The 23,522-nt window shown below is 38.0% G+C and overlaps 1 protein-coding gene across 4 annotated transcripts in view; it reads right to left on the minus strand.

Annotated features, from left to right (window-relative positions):
- The window catches only part of C1H3orf67 (chromosome 1 C3orf67 homolog), a 196,915-nt gene that overhangs the window by 61,361 nt on the left and 112,032 nt on the right, over positions 1-23,522 (minus strand). The window contains exons 13-14 of one of the 4 annotated variants that reach the window (XR_004232115.1): positions 11,193-11,552; positions 10,847-10,926 (exon numbers count right to left, since the gene is read on the minus strand). Coding sequence is in view for 2 of the 4 variants with exons in the window: in XM_031953419.1 (XP_031809279.1) it covers positions 11,193-11,552 (360 nt within the window). In the remaining 2 variants the exon portion in view is untranslated. Of the gene's footprint in view, positions 1-10,846; positions 10,927-11,192; positions 11,553-16,076; positions 16,151-20,863; positions 21,246-23,522 lie in introns of those variants that run through there. The other 3 variants (XR_004232116.1, XM_031953419.1, XM_031953424.1) reach the window with 3 other exon arrangements.

A 23,522-nucleotide genomic window follows, 5' to 3' on the forward strand; every position in this document is an offset into this window, starting at 1 on the left:
AACATGGGTTTTATTCTATGTCTGTCTGGTTCTTGGGTCTGCTAGTGTAGCTTTGCTCTTAGTAGCATGGCAGGTGAGAAAGGGAGGGGGCTAAATAGCTTAGGGTCAGTGAGCAACAATTTGTGAGTTTTGGTTGCTGGGTTTTTTTTGTTTTGTTTTGTTTTGTTTTTTGAAATCTTCTTTTGGATTGTGGGAGTCCTAGACTGTGGAAATAGCTTAAGTTGTTTTATCTTTGGTGCATAAATTCTGTTTTGGTAAGCTTTGAGAAGTTGTGTGAATCCAAGAAAACGCTTAGTTCTACATCTTTTTACTTACATGATCCAGAAGTTCCTTCCCAGTGATTTTTTAAAGTGTACAGAGAATGAACTCTCAAGTTTTTAAAACACAAATATAATAGGTAGAAAAAGATACAGATGTCCATTTATCCAATGTCTTTCAAATTTCACTTGCCATGTTCAAATAATTCTAGACCTTATATACTATTCTTTTAAACTTGTTTAATCCCAAATTTGTCCCTAATAATAATAATAATAATAATAAAAAAAATCAATCTTATCAAGGTACTAAACTATTTTTAGTAAAATACTTTTCACTTACCAAATGAGGCTCTGAAAAAGTTCACTTAATTCACACAGATAAGCAATATACTTCTAAAGTAGTTTACGATTGGCTTTTTGAAGAATAAAATCCACTAATGATAAGAACAAAAAGTAAAGCAGTAACTATATACAGAAATTGGAGGGTAATAACAAATAAGCAATCAAGATTCAATTGAAAGTATCTTGTACCTTTTAGCCCAAGTTCTACTGTATAAAATGGGGGATTAAAAATTGCAAGACCAATGGAAAATGAAACCATAAGACTGAACTAAGACTTTTTGCTAAATATAAAGCATGTTCTAGCCTGTAGCATCAATTAGGAGTCAGGCAATTTGAAAAAAAAAAAACCCAAAACTAAGAACATGTGCTAGGTCTGTATTATTCAGTTAGTCTTAAGCACACTCATCTCCAATTCTGTTTTTGGTAGTTTTCACTACATATTTCTCAAATATATAACCTTGAAAAATTATCTTCCATCCATACTTATTCACTTTTTCAAAGTTAACGATGTCACAATGTTCCAAGATTTTTTACTAGCAATAGTACATTTGCCAAGTTTCTGGTAATGCCTTTTCTTAAGATCACACCTACTCTTTTATTCAGTTAATTATTTAGTTAATCTTTAATCACTGATAGAATGCCAGGTACTGTTCTAAGCAATAAAGATACCAAGAATAGCAAGAGATTGTTCTCTGCTCTCAAGAAGCTCAGGGTCTCATTAAAGAGACAACATACAAAAACTATATTTGAAAAAGGCAAAGGAGCATCTAAAACCCAACTGGAGAGAATCATCAGAAGGACCAACCTAGAATCACAATGGCTATACTTTGGAGAAGAAAGATCTAGCATAGCATTGTGGCTAGAGTGCTGGATGTGGATTTAGGGAAAAAAAATAGGCTAGAATCCTGCCTCTCCCATCTGCTAGCTGGGAGGCAGCTTCTTCAAATTACAGATAATCAAGCCTTAGTCACAAAGTCACAGGTAGCTACTACTAATATAATTGTTTCACAAATCAAAAAGACTTGACATAATGTTGTATTTTATAAAAATAATAATCTGTGACCTAAAAAGACCACTAATACATATTTTGATATAGTTCATTTCAAAATTCAGCTTGTTAGCAGAGTTTAGAATTAATTTCCTTAGAAAAGTATTGATTTAAATTTTTCATTTTAATGTTAAACTGAAAGAGTAGCTTGATAATTTTCAATTCTTTGCAGCCTTACTACTGAAATCGGAGTATTTCCCTAGTTGACATGAAACAGGCAAACACGTTGGCTAATGGTGTTTACTACATCATGTAATATATCCTGGTCAGGTGTAAATGAAAGATGGGAGTCCCTAATGAGGGAGAGACCTTCCACAAGCTTCTGTTCATGAATAATGTTTGTGGGGATATATATGCGTGTGTGAAAAAAGGCACTGACGATGAATAACAAAGTGGCCCAGGTTTGAAGAGTCAACTAAATGTGGACTGACTTTGGAAAATGACACAGTACAGGGCTTTCAGGGTGCTCAGGCAGCTCGTGGATATAAAACCCCATCTCTTCAACACAAATGTTCTCCTAGTGATTCAATGGGGCTGCATATCTTGAAAACAAATCCCAAGGATATAGGGTGGGCAGAGAAAGCCTTAGTACATTCCTGATGTTCCATCTTCAATCAAGCCAGGGACTACTTTATTTTCATCTTTATTGTTGCTATCCAAGCCAGAGCCTTGCAGTTAATGACTGGATAAAGAATAATGGAATGAGGGATATCATCAAGGAAAAAAGGGTGGTTTAAGAATAATAGAGGAAGTAATTCAAATGCTGCCCTGGTACTAATACCTACACTAGGGGACCACAGCCTTTTGATATCATGGCCTACTTGTGAGGCTACTTTGGCTAAAGGAAATCTTTTTAGAATCTGTTTTTAAAAGTTATTCTTAATTAAAGAAAATGCTCACACTCACTTAGTGAAAATAGTGCCATATCTCTCTGCCCCCAAACAAGTTTAAAAACCTAAAAACTAAGTTAAGGAAGTCAAATGAAGGCCTCTAGGTTGAGAATCTTTGACTTTAAAGCAACAATTTTCAAAGTGTCATTACAAAATTTTTGGGAATCCCCAACATCTTTCAAGTGATCCATGAAGTCAAAACTATTTTTACAATAGTAAGATTCTACACTTTATAATACAGTAAATATCCAAAGCTACTTTTTTGGGGATCCTCAATAATTTAGAATGGAACAGAATCATGGGACTCAATAACTGGAGAAACATTGACCTAGAGGAGGGCTTCAAGCAAATTCTGAGGTTCCTCAGCAGAGAGTCTTTGGGAGAAGAGAAGGTGAGTGCTCTATTCACTGAGCCACCCTACTCCTTAAAGGTTCCATTACTGTAATGGGCTGAGGTTTGAGCTGATGCACTGAGGTCCCAAGTACATGAGGCTAGATAGTAATTGGGCTATACTCTATTAATATACATGATTGGATTAAGAATGGTCCCTGCCCACTCTCCTTGCAAGTCCTGATGTGTTGTATAGGAAATGATGATTTTGGTGGGTGGAGGCAGAGAGAGAGGGAGCAAGACAAGCTGAGAGAGATTGGGCTGAGTTCGAGACTCCGAGCTGCTGGTTGTGTGGCTGCTGGTCGAGCTAGCTTCTTGACTCAGCTGCACACATTGCTATCGCCGATTCTCTTCCACCTCCGATCCTTCTTCACTGAGAATAAAGACTGACGATTTTCCCCTAACCTGAATTCCTGTCTCGTGCTGATCTTAAAATACACGATCTTAACACATTACCTTTTTGGAAAATTGTATGAGTACGTGTTGGGGAGGGGAGGAGGAAGGAAAGGGGGCACACATGTGTGTTTCTGGGGACACCTGTGAATGCATATGCTTTTTTCTTAGGTCACGTTTACTACATCAGTTGTCTGTGGCTTCACAGGATGGGACATCAACTCACCCACTCATAGTGGGCTCCAAACCCAATCATCCTGAAACACACACATAAAATCCTTTCACTGCTTCTAAATACTTCATCGATATTTCACCCACTGAATTCTCTTCTGAATTACTGTCAGCATGAAAAAGGCTCTTAGACATACTCTGATATTTGTATGTTTTCTACTGAGAAATCCTGGGTCTCGTCTTGAGCCTCCATACAAATGAGGGAGCAGAACCACAGGACAGAGGCAGCAGGCCATTACAGAATCAACCTCATTCTCAAGAAAACAGAATACTGGGTTCCCCCCCCCAATGTAGCATGTAGACAAATTCTAAGCAAAAGTAAATATCTTCACTGACAATGAAGGCAAACCAAAGTTGACCTCCAAATCCGATCGAATCCAAGCCAATCTGAAAAGCACTTATTAAAAGCTTATTATGGGCCAGGTACCTGGAACCCAAAGAAAGACAAAAAATAGCTCCTGCTCTCAAGGGGGGAAGACAGCAAGCAGGTAGCTGAGTACAAACACAATTTAGACAGGCTATGCCATCTGGAAGTAATCAGCAGAGAGAAGGCACTACAAAGAGGCCACAAAAAGTAATCCTTGCCTTCAAGGTGTTTACATTCAGCTTGGCAATGTGACATATAAACAGGTAAGTTGATGTACCCAGAAATTCGGTGGCTTCTAGCACCAACTTTTGAAAGAAGTCTTTCCTGGTGTCTAGAATTGCTAATCCCTCTTCCCCCATCCCTTGGTTTCAAACTCCCTTTATATTTAACTACTTTGTACATATTTGTATTTATTAACTTTATGTTGTAAACACAAGCTCCTTGGTAGTAGATATTGTTTCGTTTTTCATACTTGTAAACCTCTACCTACTCCAGAGCCGGGACTATAACATACCCTTCATAAATGTGTTGATTGACTGATAAAGCAAAAAAGTCTTTTCCAAAGCTAGTAAATACCTTCAATCTTTTTAAAATTCAGTTATAGAATTACCAAGTGATAGTAATATCTTATTTAATATAGACAATGGGGTCCAATCATGGTAATATCCCCAAATATCTTATGTCATAAATACAATTTATGATAATTGTTCTCAAACTTTTTGGTCTCAGGGACCCTTTACATGCTTAAAATTGAAGAACTCAAAGAACTTTTGTCCCAAATACTATTATATCTCTTAATATTTACTCTATTGCAAATTAAAACATTCTTATTATTTTCTGTTATATTAACAACCAATTATTAAATTAAGAATGAGGGCCTTCCTTTCTATTTCCTCATTCAGGGACTAGCCCCTGTCAGCCAGTCTCTGAAGGACATAGCTGATAGATGGATTGCCCAAATCTTCTGGGTACATGCTTTGCAATCTTGGGTGGAACTTTACTGAATGAAGTGACCTTACAAACAGAATATAATCTAAATGATTTCTGAATCTTAGGAAATAAATTCCTGCATTTGGAATTCTCCATCAGATTTTAGGGTGATCCAGCTTATGAAGGAGAAACCCAGCCAATGTGATCTGGGTAGAAATGGATTCCTTTGTTCAGATGAGACACAGTTGAGTCTCATGATCAAGTCATGTTCTCAGCAAGAAGAGCAAAGACTTTTGGCCTGCCTCTTTCTCATTTGAAAGTCTACTCTCTCATTAAATCTCACCAATCATGATTGATTTTTTACTTGTCAGGCGCATCCCTTTTCCTTGTGGGATCTCTTTCCAAAGGTAATCAGGATTTCCCCCTCTGTTTCTAGAATATTGGAGTAGTTTTTCTTAATGACCTCTTACAGAATGCTATCCAGGCTCTGTTTTTGGTCATGGCCTTCAGGTAAGTCAATAATTTTTAAATTGTCTCTTCTGGTTCTATTTCCAGGTCGGCTGTTTTTCCAATGAGGTATTTCACATTTTCTTCCTTTTTTTTTTTCATTCTTTTTAGTTTGTCTGACTGACTCTTGCTGTCTCACAAAGTCATTAGCTTCCATTTGCCCTGTTCTAGTGGACATTTTGTCCTCTTCTGCGTTTGTGTTCTGGTCTTCCCTGTCCCCACAGCAGCTTTCTATGGTCAAGGTTCTTTTTTTGCTTCTTGCTCATTTTCTTTATTTTTCTTTTGGTATTTCCCTCTTATTTAATATAGAGGCTCTGTTCCAACTTCCTTTGCAGCTCTGAGCCTTGGCTCAGAGCACAGGGGCCCATTGTATTTGCAGGAGGATAGCTTTTCCTGGTCTCTCTTCTGTTCAGGAAGCAGCCTGGTTTCCCAGAGTTTGCCTTCTGAGCTGAACTGGAAGCTGCCCATTGCTCTGCTCCTCTACTGAGCCAGAATTGAGGGTCTTGGTTGCTGATCTGCTGTGATTAAGACCAACTCACTCATTGGCTTTCCCTCAATGTGTCTGAGCTGGGCTGAACACCCTTTTAACCCCAGGGAGACTGATCTTTCTTGAACTCTTTTCAGTTTCTCTTGAGCTAGAGAGTGGTTTTATTCCCTCAGACTCTGATCAGAGGCTTGGTTTCATGTGGTTTTTGAGGAAAACTTAGAGAGCTCAAACAACTTTGTGGCTTTAGCCCTGGAAATCTCCCCAGGGGCACCTCCTTTTTAAAGGCATTTATGCATTCAAGGATCTCCATGTCTTTGTCTTTGGTTATATTGAGAGTGACCACTCACCATCAATTTATTATTTGCTAATATATTTAGCATACTGATTATTAATTAGCTAGAAACTGTCTCTTGGGTAAATTGCAGTTGATAGGCCAGAGGAAGAGAAAGGCACCATAAAGGCTTACTCTGAGGCAAGTAGAAATACAGAAAAAGGAAGGAAGGAAAGAAGGGAGAGGAGAAGGGAAGGAGGCAGGAAAGAAAGGAGGGAGGAAAAGAAGGAAGGAAGGAAGGAGGGAAACAACCATTTGTTAAGTGCTTACTACATGCTGGGATCTGAATTCAAATCCCAGGTATTCTTAACCAGTTAGGTGACCCTGGAAAAATTGCTTAAGATTTTTGCAATTGGTCTAGACATATTCTAAGATCCCTTCCTGCTCAGATATTATAATCCAATGATCTTAGAGCCCACACAGGAAAGAGCAGTTTAAGACCCTGCACACTGACCACAACAACTCACTTGGGAAAGATAAGGAGCTGAATATATAAGACACAAGTAAAACCTCACAGTATATTAAAAAGCAAACAGCATAGTTTTTCTCATCTCAAGCTGTGTTTACATACACCATTTATTCATACTGCTAAAAATCGGGTTTTCCTTCCTATTTATTTCAGTTATTATATTTTGTCACTTCTGCACTAATTGTGCCAACATCTTTTCCACTAAGTGGCTACTTGATAAGTAATGAGATCTTTCAGTACAAGAGGAAGAGAAATAAAATTCAGAGACCCACCATCATATGAGATTCTGATTCCTTTTCCACAATTACCCTTAAAATATATATATAATACGGAAAAATCCCCAAATCCATTTTATAACCTCTTTTATTTCCTCTCAATGACTTTTTTGGAGTAACACATCTTCTGGATATGGGAAACACTGAATTGCTTTTGGTAACTATGAAAACTCACTCCTCTATTATGGCACCTGTCACACTCTGGTGATTTGTTGGTTAATTTTGCAAAATATTTGTAACAAGGGAGATGGTCCTCTTGGGAGGGGCAAGGCGGTAGAAGGACTATAACTAGAAATAAAGGTGATAAAAGTCAAAATATATTGAAAAACATTTTAAGAGAAAGAAATCTGCTGAACTGATACTGAGTCTAATAAGCAGGAAGAGGTAACTGGTCTATCTACTCCTACATTTTCATGACTCATAGTTTAAAAGAGGTAGCTGAGCCACAAATAAAGCACATAAGCCAACATCACTAAACACATTATCATAATTCAATTGATATTTCCACAAACAAATAAAAAATGGAGTAAAATACAATGAATATTTCATAAAACATTTTTTTTTTGTCAAAAAAGATTTTTTTTTCTTTAAGTGAGCCACCTGGCTGAATTGTACTTTGTAGCTCTCATATTCACAAATTATATTATATTATATCACAAATTAAGTTCAACCTTGTTGAAATGACAAATGCAATTTCAGAAAGCTTTCCTTTAAAATCTTCAAGCTGCACATAATGACATTTACATTTTACAACATTCGAATGATTCAGTCAAAATTGTTTGAATATAGTTATACGTGCGGAAAAGTTTAATTACCAGCTATGTGCATGGTTGCAATATTACCTAGAGGGTTCTACTTTTTTCTTAATTGAAACTATTTGAAGTTAATAATAAAACACTCTGTTAAGATATGAATCAAATATTCCAAAGAAGCTGTTTACTAAATGGTCATCCAATCTCTTTCATTAAGGGTTGCTTTAGTTTTACTTGCACTTTCAGCTCATTGGAAGGAGCAAACCTTCTTGGTATCACCACAAAAACTTTTGACAAGAAATTTCCAGTGTCCTAAAGTCCTCCCTTCAGTTTCTCTTGATTATATATTTTGGATGAGAGCAGAGGCCCTTACTTATAATTCTCTCCAACTACTGCCTTTTCTTTAAAGCCATTTGAGAACCTCTCTCCCCAAATTCCTTGGCCTCCTCCTGCTTTCCAGAGACCAGGTTCCAGATTCTCTGGCTAAGTGACAGCCCTAATTATCCTTACCTACAGTGATGGGGCTATATCCCATCTAAGGTCATGTCCAAGCATCTCCTATCCATATCAGAGGGGACCTCCAGACCCAGGAGAAGTCACGAATTTTATTCTTGTACACAAAAGAAGTTTGCAGAGCTTAATGATAAAATGAGAGAGCTCTGGGACTTCTTAGAAGATTTAATATTTTGTTTAATTGTTTTGTTGGGAGGCCAAGGAGGAAGGTTGTAGACATAGAGTTAGGGTTTGACACTTGGAGCCATAATTCAAGAATGCGAGGGCGGCAGAAAATAATCCTAGGTGTGGGTTTGGAGGGGGCGGCCCTGAGCCTGTATGATGGCCCTGCTGGGTATCATATGGGGACCCTGGGCAGGGATGAACACTCTTGTGCTCTTATAATCAGTCTCTCCAGACTGGAGTTTGACTGACCTCAGTGTGTTTTTTGATCCTGGCTCCCAGGGTTGGCTTTAAACCAATGGCACAGATGTGGAAACTTATGGGGACAGAACTCCCTGGGAAGTGGATTCTCTGCATTGTGTAGACAAGGAAACTTGCCTGGGGTTTCACTGCTGCTTCTGTACCATATTGTGCTGCTCCCCTCCCCAAACTCAGATTACCTTGGGGCTGGGATGTGAACATTATCCTACGGGCAGGTGGGAAGCAGACCTCCAAGTCTGGTGTGAGCTCCAGACCCCCGCAAAATCTGCTTGGCCAAGTCAGCAAACACAGAGGCTTGCAACTCATGGGGAAGGGTCACTGATGGGAAAGGAACCTAGGGGACACTGGAGACATGATGGAAGCTCAGGTGTCGGCCTCCCCTCAAACTTCCCTAATGTTTCTCTGTAATTAGGACTTGGAAGTGAGCTGCAATCAAGAAGCAGCAGCTAAGGGCTGCCCAGAGGGTGCCTGGGAGCCTGGGGGTAGAAGGTCTCGAGTTCAAATTCAGCCTCAGACACATTACAGCTGGAGAACCCTCTCTGTCTCAGCATCCTCATCTGTCCAATGGGGATGACAAAAGTCTCCCTTCTCCTGAGGTGATTGTGAGGATTAAACGAGATACTGTTTGTAAAAAGTACTCAGCCCCGGGGCCGGGGCACAGTGGATGCTGTAGAAATGTCAGCTACTCTTAGATTAATACAACAAACAGCAGCCTTGGTGGGCTCACTGAAGTTCCACCTTCTGGGGAAGACGCAGCTCCCTGGAGGCAGGGGCTTCTCTCTCCTACAACAGCAGGAAAACAAGCCGGCTGCTGAGGTCCTGGCCGGCCAGGGCACTTCTATTACCAGCCAGGGAAGGACCCAGCTTTAGAGGGGAGTGCAACAAGAGCCATCTTCTCCTCTTAAATAAGACTAAGTAATAAGAGTCACACCAACCTGGCCAACCTCTTTCTGTAGTACCTTGTTAAGCACCTGAATGACAGCAGCCAGGCCAGAGAGGTAGGACCCATGTGACCCTTCCCCTTTTACAAATGAGAAAACCTCATAAACCTCAGTTTACAGAAGCTGAGGAACACGTCAATCGTCAGGAGGCTTTGTCAGAGTCAGGACTCCCAATCTGACTCCAAAGCACGTGATCTCTCAGACAATCAGAGAAAGGAGGCATGGCGCTCAAAACCACCGAGCGACTTGTTTACAACCCACAGAGATAGACAGACAGACAGGCAGAAAAAGAAAGTTGACATTCCACTTAAAACCACTAAGAGATTTGCAACTTGTTTACAAGACAAAGATACATACAGATATACACCTAGAGACAGCCAGGGAAAGGATCCTCAGCAAACAACTGTGCTCTATTCACTAGCATCCTTTGGGCTGAGCACAATAGTCTGTGATAGGTTGCTGAGGATGTTTCAATATATAATTTTATACTGTGACTCAGGATACATGGGTTTTAAGTTTTAAAAAAAAGCTTGATTGTCCCATTTGAAACAGCCCCATTTGTTCACAATTTACTACATATAGTAACAGGGGGAATAGAAGAAAAAAGCCAGACAACATGAGAGAAAAATCAATCTGACAGGCACACACACAGCTGCCAAACTAGCCTTTGCGATTCAGGCGGTGACACAGACTTCCTGTGAAACTTCAAACATGTGGTTCCTTTTTTTTTTCTAGAATGCTATAAAGAGACTATCAAAGGCCCTAGTGACTAATGAGGTTTTTTTGGTGGCTTAAATGCAGATTGTTATTGAGTCTATCACTTTCACTTGCAGGTTTTCAACTTTCAAGTAGGTCTGCACTTAAAAGTCACAGGCAACAAGTAGTGCCATTGTGGGGGCTCCTATATGATGAAATTAACTTGTTTTACAAAATATGAGGATTTTTATTAATTTTGGGATATGCAATCCATGCTTTAATATCGAAATAATCGGATTGATTTTGTCTTTTTTTTAAAAAAAATTGATCCTATTTACAGTTGATTTGTTCTGTAATTGCCTAAAACCATGATTTTTTTGTTTCTAAACTTAGTTCAGAAATTCATCTTGCCTATAATGTATTAAGTTTAGAAATTCAATTTTCTCATTAATTACTGTCCTGTTATTCCGAGAGGGTAATCTGCTAACCCTGAAGGACGTCTTGCTATCCAAAGAAGTCTGGTCCACTATCTCTAATCTTGCAGGGAGCCTTCAGACAATGACCATTTCTTAGTCACAGGACATAAGGGGGGATTTTTGCTCACCTCTTGTTCCCGATTGCTAACTCCTCCTAACTTGTTGGCTGTCTATGAAGTCATATTCTTTGTCTTGCAATTTCCTAAAACTAGAAAAAGGGCAACCATTCCCCATCACAGGCTCTTAGCTTAGCTGGGGAAATATGAGATTCTATTTATTGGTAAATTTTGCTTTACTAATAAATTGGACTTGGAATTCTGTTAATTTGTAACTTATCATAGCTATTCCAGTCTTAGAATGCAAAAGAATAGAAAAGAATATAGATGCCGATTCCCCTTATCCTGGATAAAAGGCCCTCTGAAAAGAGTGGGGGAGGAAACAGTAACCCAGGGAACCCAGAGGGAGATCACTCACAGATGGGTCAGGGATCAGTCCTGCGTTTTCCACTGGGATCTCTTTTAGGGAAGCTTTGTTTACTGATGCTGTGACTTGCTGGGGTTTGGTGACTCTGCGCAGAGTTTCCCTGGATAGTTCAGACCTTCTTAGCCTGGGAGAGAGGCATGGAGAGGGCCCCGCGCTCTTGTGAATGAGGCTCTTGGACTCAGATGTGTCCACGCAGGCACTTTTTACACGTTCTTTATATGTCCCACTTCCAGACTTCCCCAGAATCCTTTCTAAGAACAGCTCAGATGAAACTGTGGATTCACGTAACCCTGCTGTGGTGGGGCCTGCGGTAGGACCTGCTGAATCATGGATGAACAGACTCTGGTTGTCCTAAAATATGAGGAACAAAAGGAAAACAATTTTGAGCAGAACCTTGTGGTGGACAAGTTATCATGTACTAACCCTTAAGCCAGTTCATAACTGGTGATTTTTATGCTAATACGTGACTTTAGAAACAATAGGTTTTATTTTTTTAAAACTCTTTGGATATGCTCCCTGGCCAGATGCTCTGTATAAAACCTCTTAGTGCATCCTATATTTCCCAACTCAGTGATACTAACACATTTTATAACTAGCACTCCATGAGTATATTAATTCCAATTAGAAAAGAGAGTCATGTTGTTACCAAAAATATCCATGTTTCTTTCTCACCTTCAGTTTTGTGATATGAACATACAAGGAAACAGAAAAGAACAGCCATCACTTAATACAGGAATGAAAATGCCACAAGACAGACTAGGGACCCATTTTAATACTTCCCCCCCCCCCCCGCCAATGACCCCAAGATCTATAGATCAGTGGGATGAAAGAATTATATTGCATATAATCTTTTCAATTATGGAAAGAAGTGTGCCCCTAAACCATATTAACTATTAGTTGGTAAGCTAATGTCTAACTATTATTTAAAACTGTACTTATCAAGCAGAACCAAGACAACGGATTAAAGGCAGGAACTCATCCAAACTCACTAATTGCTCTCCAAACAACTTTAAAATAATACCTCAAATCAAATTTGGAAATAGCAGAACCAATAAAAGATCAGGATGAAACACATTTTCAGTGAGAGACAATAAAAAAAAGTTGGCAGAAAGGTCTGTCTCACTGGGGCAGTTAGTGAAGCCATTGTCTGGTAAGCCAGGAGCACTGATAGTGGTATTGATAACTCTCAGACCACAGAAGTGGGAGGAAGAAATGGACAACTGATCAGAAGGAGATTATAGGGAAGTGAGTTCAGGCACAGGGGTCAGGGCTTGTTGCAGTCTAGGTCACAGTCCCATGATGAGAAAAAACACTAGCTCACTAGCACTTGAGCTTCAGCGGAATGGGACCCCTGGTCTCAGTTCAGAGTAAAAGAGTGCTCATGGTCTCTCCTAGACCAGAAGATCAGTGACAACACATTTCCTGTGATCATACCAGTTTGCAAGTACTGAAAAACTTAAAGAGACTCCCCTAACTAAAATCTTGATTGTTTCTATCAGTTGTTGTTTAACTCACTCATTCTTCAGAATTAGATTATTTAATTTCCAATTGGTGTTTAGGCTATTTTCCCCTGACCTTTATCGAATGCAAATTTTACTGAAAGTCCCTTCCTTCATTGAAGCCAAAATCAATGAGACTAAGTTTTAGACAATGCTCATACCCTCCTTTCTTTTCCCCTATTGTAATAGGTCTTTTGTGCCTCTTCACGTGTTGTAATTTATCTCTGCTTTCTTCTTCTCCTAATTCAATTCTTTTTCTACCCCTTAATGTCTTTTTCTTCAATATCATTACATCAGAGTTAATTTATGCCCACATCCTATGTTTATGTATATCTCCTTCTAACTGTCCTAAAAAGGTACAGTTCTCAAAAGTTACAAGTATCATTTGCCCTTCTCGAAATCTTTAAATCTTTATTTATAATCTTTATATAATCTTTTATAATCTTTAAATCTTTAAATAATGCTTTTTTTCCTTTCCTGTTTACCTTTCCATGTTTCTCTTAAGGCCTGTATTTAAAGACAAAATTTTCTGTTTAGTTCTGGTCTTTTCAATAGAAATGATTCAAAGTCCCTTCCTTCACTGAAGATTCATCTCCTCTCCTGAGAGATGATGCTCAGTCTTGCTGGGCGGCAGATTCTTGATTGTAACCCCAGGTCCTTTGCCTTCCGGAATATGGTATTCCAGATCCTCTGATCCTTTATTGTAGAAGCTGCCAGATCCTAGGAAATTCTGACTGTGGCTTCTTTTTAAAGGCTGTGCTTTTAAAAGCAAATTAGGGGAGTATAGAATATTTTACTTGTGAGATCTATGAATATCGGAAGAATTTATGACCACAAAAGAGATAGAGAACATTATGAGAAGCTAAATGAATAATTTTGATTACATTAAATTTAAAAAGGTTTTTTTTCACAAAGAAAACCAATGCAGCTGAAGTAGAAAACCAAAGCAGAAAATTGGGAATTTTTTTAAAATAAGCTTTTCTGAAAAAGGCCTCATTTCTCAAATATATAAAGAGCTGAGTCAAATTTCTAAGAACACAAGTCATCTTCAATTAATGATAAATAAATGGTCAAAGGATATGAAGAAATATTTTCATAAGAAATCAAAGCTATCTATAGTCACATGAAAAAATATTCTAAATCACTATAGATTAGAGAAATGCAACTTAAAACAACTCTGGGGTAACACCTCACATCTAATGAGATTGATGAATATAACTGAAGAGGAAAATGATAAACATCAGAGGGGATGTGGAAAAACTGAGACATTTTTGTGGTAGCAAAGAATTGAAAATTAAGGGGATGCCCATCAATCAAGGAATAACGGAACAAGTTGTGGTATATTGGATTATGATAGAATATTACAGTGCTATAAGAAAAGATGAGCAGGATGCTGTCAGAGAAATCTGGGAAGACTTATATGAACTGATGCAAAGGGAAGTAAGCAAAACCACGTGAACAATGTACATAGAAATAGTAATATTGTATGATGATCAACTGTGGGGAGAAGTTCATGAGTGTTTCACAAAGTACGTAACACTGAACACTTAGAAGAAAGCAAAAGATTTTAACAGGAGTAGTAGAGAAGACAATTCAGTCACATATGGCATGTTCAACATATTAGCTACTCTGATCAATGCAATGATCTAAGACAATTCCAAAGGGCACATGATGAAAAATTTTAGCTATCACCAAAGAAAGAATTGATTGAGTCTGAATTCTAATTAAAGCATAACTTTAATTTTTCTTGTCTTCATCAGTCTTGTTTTTATTTCTTACTGCTTTCTTTAGAAATATGTTTTGCAATATTACACACATATAATCTATAGCAAATTGTTTACCCTCTCAAAGAGGAATTAGGGGAGGGGGGAAATTTGAAACTCAAATTAAAAAATGCTAAAATTGTCTTTACATGTAGTTGAAGAAAAAATAATCTCCTTATGACAATAAAGACAATAGTTTTCCTTAGGAATCAGGATGCTAATATTCTAGATAAAGATATAAAAACAGAAATTTGCTCTTATATTCTAACATGTATCTGAAAATCAAGTTGGGTATTACTACCCAGGAAATAATAAGTAAATGTTCAAACATTAGGGATTTAGATTTTCTCTGAATATCTTGCATAAGTACAATTTTTACTATAGAGATCTGGGGAGGTTTTTGCCTTTCAAAGATCAAATATAGAAAATAAGTTTAATTTTCTCTTCTGTTATCTTTTGTCTTTTTTTTCTTTGCTATTTATATGTCATTATTTTCCATAACTTTTAGCCTTTACTTTTTGTTGTTCAAAAACGAAATAAAAACAAAGCTTATATGTCATAATCTCCTTTGTATTATTGAATAAAATATTTCTTTTCATAAGCAAAATCTGTAATTGACAAATAATGCAGACTTTTATGAAAATCCCTATAAGCTTGGTCAAACAATTCATTGTATATCCCCAAAGTCCAGAGTTTCAAAATGGGTTTTAAGTTAAAGTCAATTTCTATTGACATGAGACATCATGGCTTAAAAGACAAAGGAAGGTACATATAGAGTAGTCAGTGTACAGTAAGATAAAAATGACTTATTTCTCATCACTCCTTCCATGTATTCTACCCAAAATAGACCATTCTATTTTAATCTCACCATACAACATCCCATGCTTGGAATTAATTGTCTTCCCTCTGCCTCTTGCTGAAAACCTTTGTTTTCTCAGGTTACGTTCAGATCCTCCAGACTCCCAATCTTCTTCCCACAGCTACAAGTAATCCCTCCTGTCTGCCTTCCTCTTTCAAACTCTCATGCTACTCTGTCTTTTCTGATGCACTCACTTTATTTTTATTGGTTTTTTTTTTTTTTTTTTTTTTTTTGTGAGGCAGTTAGGGTTAAGTGACTTGTTCAGGTCACACAGCTAGGAAGTGTTAAGTGTCTGAGCACAGATTTGAAGTGAGGTCCTCCTGATTCCACAGCTGGTGCTCTATTCCCTGCCTCACACTCTATTTAAATTGGATTATAGTTACTTGACTCTATCTCATTCCTATTAGACTGAATGGATCTTGAGGGCAGGGATTATTGCTTTTCATCTCTGTACACCTGGCACAATGCTTTGCACACACTAAGTCTCAGTATTTTTATAACTGTCTGAATTACAAAGTAATCAAGGCAATCCATCTGACCTCTCTGGTTCTGTCCACAGTAAGCTGGGGTCACCGTCATCCTACTGGATCAGATTAGCTCCTTTGTACCTTGAATCCCTTGCAACAATTCTCCTCACAATTCCCCCTTGGTGGTAATTCACTTCGGCTCAGACTTCTTGGAGAACTAACTGCTTGGTTTCAAGAAGGCTATCTATTTTTCCCATATTGATAATGACTTTGCTAGAATCGCTTACCTTCTCAACTTCCCCCATCTCATCTTTCGCCTCAGCTAGGGCTCAGTACAGTAACTGAAGCAGAATCATTATCGCTATAGGAACAAGGAGACATTGTTTAGGCCGAGACAAAGCTTAAGGGGGATGATGGTAGAAACACGGAACTCTTTTTTTAAGCTAGAATAAACTTCCTAATCCTTGGGCAACTGAGTAAAATCTGGCTATCTTGAGGACGGACCAGGATTTCCCCTCCTAAGAGACCATTTCTAGAGAAAGGGCTTCACAAAGTTACCAACAATTATGCATTCTAAGACGTGACAATCCTTCTCCCTTATACTACATACTCTAGCATTTAGAGATCAATTAGTCAAACAACATTTATGAAACACCTACTATGCGTGAGATGAGGCAGCTAGGAGGTTCAGTGGATAAAGTCTTGGGCCTGGAGTCAGGAAGATAGATCTTCCTGAATTCAAATTTGATTTCAGACACTCCCTAGCAGTGTGACCATGGACACTTCACTTCACCCTGTTTGCCTCAGTTTCCTCCCCAGTCAAATAAACTGGTAAAAGAAATGGCAAATCACCACAATATCTCTGCCAAGAAACCCTAAATGGGGTCATCAAGAGCTGGACACAACTAAAGAACAAATGTAACGTGTCAGGTTCTGTGCTAAGCCTGGGGAGCTCTAGCCAAGGAGGAGAGACAGACAAATACAAGGCAAGCGGCGTGCAAGGTGAAGGGGAGGTAATTAGCAGAAGAATAGCCGGGTGAGCTACCAGGAGATGGGATTTTAGTGGGGACTTGAGGGAGCCAGGGATGTCACTAATCAGAGTGAAGGAGGGAGAGCATTCCAGGCTGGGGGACAGCCAGAGAAAACGTCCAGAGCTGAGAGACGGCTTGTGTTGTTTGTGAAACAGCCAGTGTCAGGGTCCTCAAATGCCAGTGCATGTTGGATTTGCTCTTAGAGGCAGAAGGAAACCACTGTAGTTTACTAAGAAGGGGGTGACATGATAGGACCTTTAGTAGAGCACGGATTCTGAAGTCAGGAGGACCCAAGTTCAAATCCAGCCTCAGACACCAGCTATGTGACCTCAGGCAAGTCACTTAACCCCAAATACCTCCACAAAGAACTAAGCAAAAACAAGAAAAATCACTTTAGTGGCTGAATGGAAGATGAACTGGAGTGAGGAGGCCTATCACCAACTATGACAATAGCCCAGTTATATGGTAATTGCTATTGACCAACCCAGAGTCCACCTTGTTTTGTGTCTTGCATCTATTCCTAATGGTGTGAAGTTATAAAACTCTGGAAAGGGGACTTTAAGGCTCAAGGCAGGCTTTTAGACCCAGCATTAAAAGGACCCAATACACAGTAATTGTAAAGACTGCCATGGTAATCAAACACTTTCTATGGGTCTGAAAAGTCAAGCTATTGGGGAGAAGTTTCCTTTCCTTGGACTATCTAATGTTCGTTCATACTCTCTCTATCATTGGGCAACAAAATTGTAGAAAAATGTGCTGGATGCAAATTGAAGTTCAGGGGTCCTTTGGAAAGAACACCGTCCTTTGGCATTCTAAGATCACGACAATCCCCTTTCCCTTATCAGATCTTTTGAACCTATCTGACAGTTGCAAGCCCTAAAAAATAAATTCCCATAGGTTGTCTCCCTTCCCTGCTCCCAATGAAAGTACAGATCCAAGTATGACAGATTTTTATGTATAAAATGCCAGTGATATGTGGTTTCTAGTGAGAGGAAGATGTGAAATGACAGATGTACTGGGTCATGTTGGGCTAGGGACCCTCCACTCAGATCAGTAAGACAAGCTGTTATGTCTAATTTCACGAGCTTTATGGCTTGAGTGAAGGACCTGGTCAATAAGGCAATGAGCTGCTGCCAGCTGTGCCTACTCTGTCACGAACACTGGTGTCCTTGGACTTCATCATGGGACTTCCATCCCAAAGACGACACCATCATGATGATGTGCTAGACATATCAATACAGCCGGCTTCCTCCCTTGTACTTGTTCTCGTATATACACTACGAAGGCAGGTGCTCTTGGAGAAATATTCCACCTACTCACTTCATTTCCAGTTGGGGTCATAGTTCCTTTCACACCTTTTTAGAGCCATTTTACCTGCAAACTGATATTCACCTTTCTATAGAATAATGTTCCCGGATATGATCATTGGCATGTTGGAACTAAATATCTATGGTTTCACTTCCTGACATTAGGATTATCAGATAACATATATTCATTGCTGATTGTCAATAATGCTGTGCACTCCCATCTAGAAAATTGAATTCTTCTCAAAACTGTTGATTTCTGTCTCAGTTATTCCTACATTTAGGATCTAACATAGCTAGACAAATTGTCAATCATGACTTAAGATGTTGGAGGTTACGTAAGTAGACTGTATTGGATGTTGATAAGGGCTACTTACTATCACTGAGCTTTGGAAACTAAATGGGGCTGTCAATACAAAGTCCTTCTTTCTCCTCTCTCACAATGTCACTTGAGCCCATCCCCAAAACCCTGCCCACACTTGCTCTGATTCTTGGACTAGCATCCTCCCTGGGTTTTGAGTCTTATTTAAAATGTAGTGTCCAAAAGTGAGCACAATTCTCTAGCTGTAGTGGGGCAGTGGGCAGAAGACCAAACTTGGAGGGAGGAAGACCTCAGTTCAAAAGCTGCCTCGAACACTTACACAGATTGTAATTGGGCAATGGAAACTATCCATTTCATGGGAATTTAAGAAGGGTGACAGAAATGTTCTCACTTAGAAATTCTAAGACAAATCCAGTATGCCCTATAGTCAAATGGATTGAAATATAAGGTTAAAAAGAGCCAAGTCAAAAAATTAGACTAAGATCTATGGGTAATAATTTAGTTTATTCTGATTTACTTTTGGGGAAGAGGATTAAAAATAAAATAAAAATAATCTGATAATATACTCTGATACAACATAAAGTTAAAAAAATTAACTGTTCCTCTAAAAACACACATTTCTTAACTGTTAATGTTTATACTGCTTTGATAGGTATAAGAAAACTACAAGTGTAATGTAATACATTCTGAACAACTAATATGTTTTTAAAATTTATTTGTTCATTGTTATAAGGAGGTAAGTGCATTGAAGTTATACATTCTGTTTAGTGTGAATTCCACAGATAATGACATTTTTGGCTTATTCTGTGCTACTTAAAAACCCAGGTTCTAATCTCATTCTATTAAAATAAGTTAGTGTAATTGTTCAGAGTATTAAAGAAGTTGTCATGCTGTTTATCTAGAAAATACAAACTGATTCTCTAAATCAGAAATTTAAAATATGTTGATTTAACATAATATATTTTCTTAAAGTTCCAAATCTCTTGGATTATTTTTCTTTTAGGCTAAGGAACATTTGTTTGTTAAATATTCAATCATGTAATTGTGCCAGGAACATCAATATAGTTTGCTTGATTAATTGTAGCTCAGCATATGTATACTGAAAATGAGAGAGATTTCCCTGAGGAATTAGCACTTCTACAGTTAAAACTACATTCCTTAAAAGGACATGCAGATGGTCATTTGGACAATAATTCTGGTATACATAAAACTGATTGCTCTTGCTGGGCTGTAATTCTTTAAAAGAACATTCTAATGATTCTTGAGGACTATCTCCTTGGAACAGATGGGGTACCCTTCCTTTTGTATACCCAACAACTTTAATATTCTGTAATTCAGAAGCTGCTTTTTTTTTAGTCTTTGTAAAAAGTGAATGATATTGTTTATTTTTTTATTAACACTGCTCTTTTAATTATGTCAAACATGAGAAAAGTTTTGATTTAAAATCTGTGCGACAAAATGAGCCCTTAACACTGCTGTACATTTTTGAAGATCATTTTAATTTCTCAGGTGAGAGACACAGGCGAGGCAACATGATCTCTATCTAACTTCTGTCCAACTTTCATGCTTTCACCAACTGAATGCCTATACTGGTGGCTAAGTCTCAATCACTTATTCACTTTGAGCTCCCACTATCCTACAATTCAAACAGCTCTCTCTCTCTCTCTTTCTCTCTCTCTCTCTCTCTCTCTCTCTCTGCCTCTCTCTCTATGTCTGTCTCCCTCCCTCCTTCCCTTCTCTCTTTAAGGAACATGTGTAGAGAAGTACGTGCAAAATATAGGGTAAGTCACCGTGAAGCATTGGAGAGGGCCAGCAGAGCTCCCCATTCCACATGGCCCTGAGAGTTGTTTCTAGGGGATGGGGAAAAGGAATGCATTTGGGGTTAAGAGCATGGCTAAGCAGGAACACAGAGACGAAGGTCGTGCATGAGGGACCAGAGATGACCACTTTGGCTAGAACAGAGAAGGCACATAGGCAAAGGGAAGCAGTGTATATTTAGATATCATCTATTGTTTGGCAGGCACAATACTAAGCACTTTATAAATATGATCTCATTTGATCCTCATAACCACCTTGAATAGCAGGTGCTCTTTTTATCTCCATTTTACAGCTGAGGAAACTGAGGCAGGTGGTGTTAGGTGACTTGTCCAAGATTACACCACTGGTTAAGTGTCTGAGGCTAAGACATGAAACTTTGCCCGCTGTGACACTGACCTGCCTCTAACAACAGTAAAATTGACTTGTGACTTAAAAGCGGTCAGCAGGTCATTATGATTATAGCTAAGATCATTAGCTAGCAGGACAAACCAAGCTAATTTTTTCCCTAACCCAAGAACAGGATTGGAAACCATTGGGGAGAAATGTATTCATATACATCTCAGATTTTTAAAGATGTTAATAAAACAAATATTTGGCAAAGATTAATGGTATTTTAATTTTATTGGTAATGAGTCAGTGGAAAAGCAAAGCATTCTGGGAAATGTGTCTGTTTTCAACAGAAAATTTAATATTAAGATTTCATTTAGAAACATTAGGACCTTTCTTCTAGAACTAATCCTTCACATCACAGAAAGTGAAGCTGGTAGATAATTCCCAAATAACAGGAAATTTCTAGGAAATAGTATATTTTCTAATAGTTCACATTGAAATCAGAGGTGTTGTGGTATAAAACTTCATCCCAGGAAGTTGAGGCAAGTATAGACAGGTTAAGCAGCTCCAGCACTGGTACACCACTGAATCAGCCTGCAACCCAAGTCTTTGGACACGAGCACGGGCTTCCCTTTCCTTCTATTACAGCAGCTTCAGAAAAGACAGGCGAGAAATTGCAAGATATCTCAGATGGCAAGGGTTTCTTTCATTGGAGTTAAATATATACTTTTTATTAATAATATTTTTCATACTGACTTCCTTTGAAATCCTGATATATTTCCACCCATCCCCTCGAATCCCAGAACTTCACAAAGTGATGGAACAATTAGGTATATGTGCAGACCAAGGCTCTCAGGTTTCAGTCTTCTCATCACACCATTCAACATTAGCATACATGTATATTTTTATAATTACAAAGGATTATTTATCCAGTCCAATAAATTCAGCAGTTTTATAGATTATATTGTGATCTACTAATGAAAATCGAATGCAATCAATTCAAAGTTGAGTCCTATCACTTTAAATTTTTTAATACAAATATGAAATATTTTGATTATCTTCCTTTCACTATACAAAAATATATACATTTATTATGCTAAAATTGTGATTCAAACATAGGCATGTTAGGGCAAAACAAAAAGGTCAAATGCATAAAGGTCTCCAGTCATAAAAACTCATATAGAATATAACAAGTATAATTATTACTGGGCACTGAATTGATGTAGAAGAAGAAATATCTTTAAAACAAAGAGATAGTTAGGAAATACTGACTAGTTCTTTCAATAAGTATTCTTAAAATTGTCCCACTAAAGCTTGTCTAATGACTCAAAAGAAGTAAAAATTTGGCAACTGTCCAACTGGAAGGCTGATCTGAATAAAAGTCCAAGTAGATCTTTTGGGTTTTGATTTTCTAAAGTGGGTTTTACAGAGATATGATTAGGGAGTCAACAGGAAAAACCCATTTCCTTTTGCGTTGCAAGCTGCATTTTAAGACACCCAAAATATCAGTGTAATGTCAGTGGGACATCAAGAAATAGTTGGATAACTCGGTGGATAGAGCATTGGGCCTGAAGTCAGGAAGATCACATCTAGCCTCATAGATTTATCAGCTGTGTGACCTTAGAGAAATCACTTTCTCCTATATGCCTTAGTCCACTGGAGAAGGAAATGGTAAACTGCCCCATTATCTGCCAAGAACACTCCATATAGGACCAGAGAGTCAGACATGACAGAACAAACAGACCTGGTAGTCAGCAAGCACTTATTAAATTCCTGCTATATGTAGGCACTGTGCCAGCTTTGGAAGACAAAATGACACAGTCCCTTAAAAAACTGATATGAAGGAAGAATTAAATATCAAGTATTCATTTAAATCCAACACAAATGGAAAACAGATTTTATGCCATAAGCTTTAAGAATAAGGCAATTAAAACAATTACAGACAATATAAAAATCTGAGATTCTACTTGCCAAGATAAACCCAGGAACTATATACAATTATAAAACACTTTTTACAAAAATAAAGTCAGATCTAAATAACTAAATAAATTGCTCATGAATAGGCCGAGCTAATATAATAAAAAGGCCAATTTTACTTAAATTAATTTACTTCTTCTATGCCAGAGTGATCAAACTACCAAAAAAATTATTCAAATCCATAAATATCCTTTTTGTCTTCCTTGTTGGAATACAGGCTCTGTGGCAGTAAGGATTACTCCATTTTTTGTATCTGTATCCTCAAGCAAATGCTGATTAATTCATTTATGTTATGTATTAAGGAAGCTGCCATACATTCTGCTTTAGAAACAACTCAAAAAAGTTAAAACATTCTCTGCTAATTATCAGGGTGTTTTTCTGCAGATTTGATGTATTTCTACTGGCAATGAATGTGGCAGGTGTAGGGCTTCAGGAATAAGTATGACTCCAATTGTTTATCTTTCACCTTTCACAAAGGAATAAAGCAGCAGGAAACAATTCCCTTACAACTAAATCTCTGCACAGTCTTTTAAACGTTCCTATAATTATTTCTTGAGATGTGCTAAACCTTGGTGGCAATGAGGCATATAAAAAGTGTGCTGGAATTGTACAGAGGCCTTGGGTTCAAATAATACCTCTGTGAACAGGTTTAGTCTCTCCATCTCCATGGATTCTGAGCTACTAAGTTCTAGGCAGATATTGCATGAAGGCTAAGGCCCTTTCCACTCTAATTCTGATCCTATGATCAGTTTTTATATATAGATATTTCTTACTTTATGTAAATTCACTTTATGCAAGTTTTACATTATGTAAAAATTTCTAAAAGAAATCTGCATTCCCCCCAAACATCTATATTAACTTTACTGTATAGTATTCTGCTATCTTTCCCCCTACTCTCGCCTTTTGATAGCATTTTGTGGCCTCCTGTATTGAAAAAAATGACCAAAAAAA

Source organism: Sarcophilus harrisii, chromosome 1 (assembly GCF_902635505.1).
Source record: "Sarcophilus harrisii chromosome 1, mSarHar1.11, whole genome shotgun sequence".
NCBI lineage: Eukaryota > Metazoa > Chordata > Mammalia > Dasyuromorphia > Dasyuridae > Sarcophilus > Sarcophilus harrisii.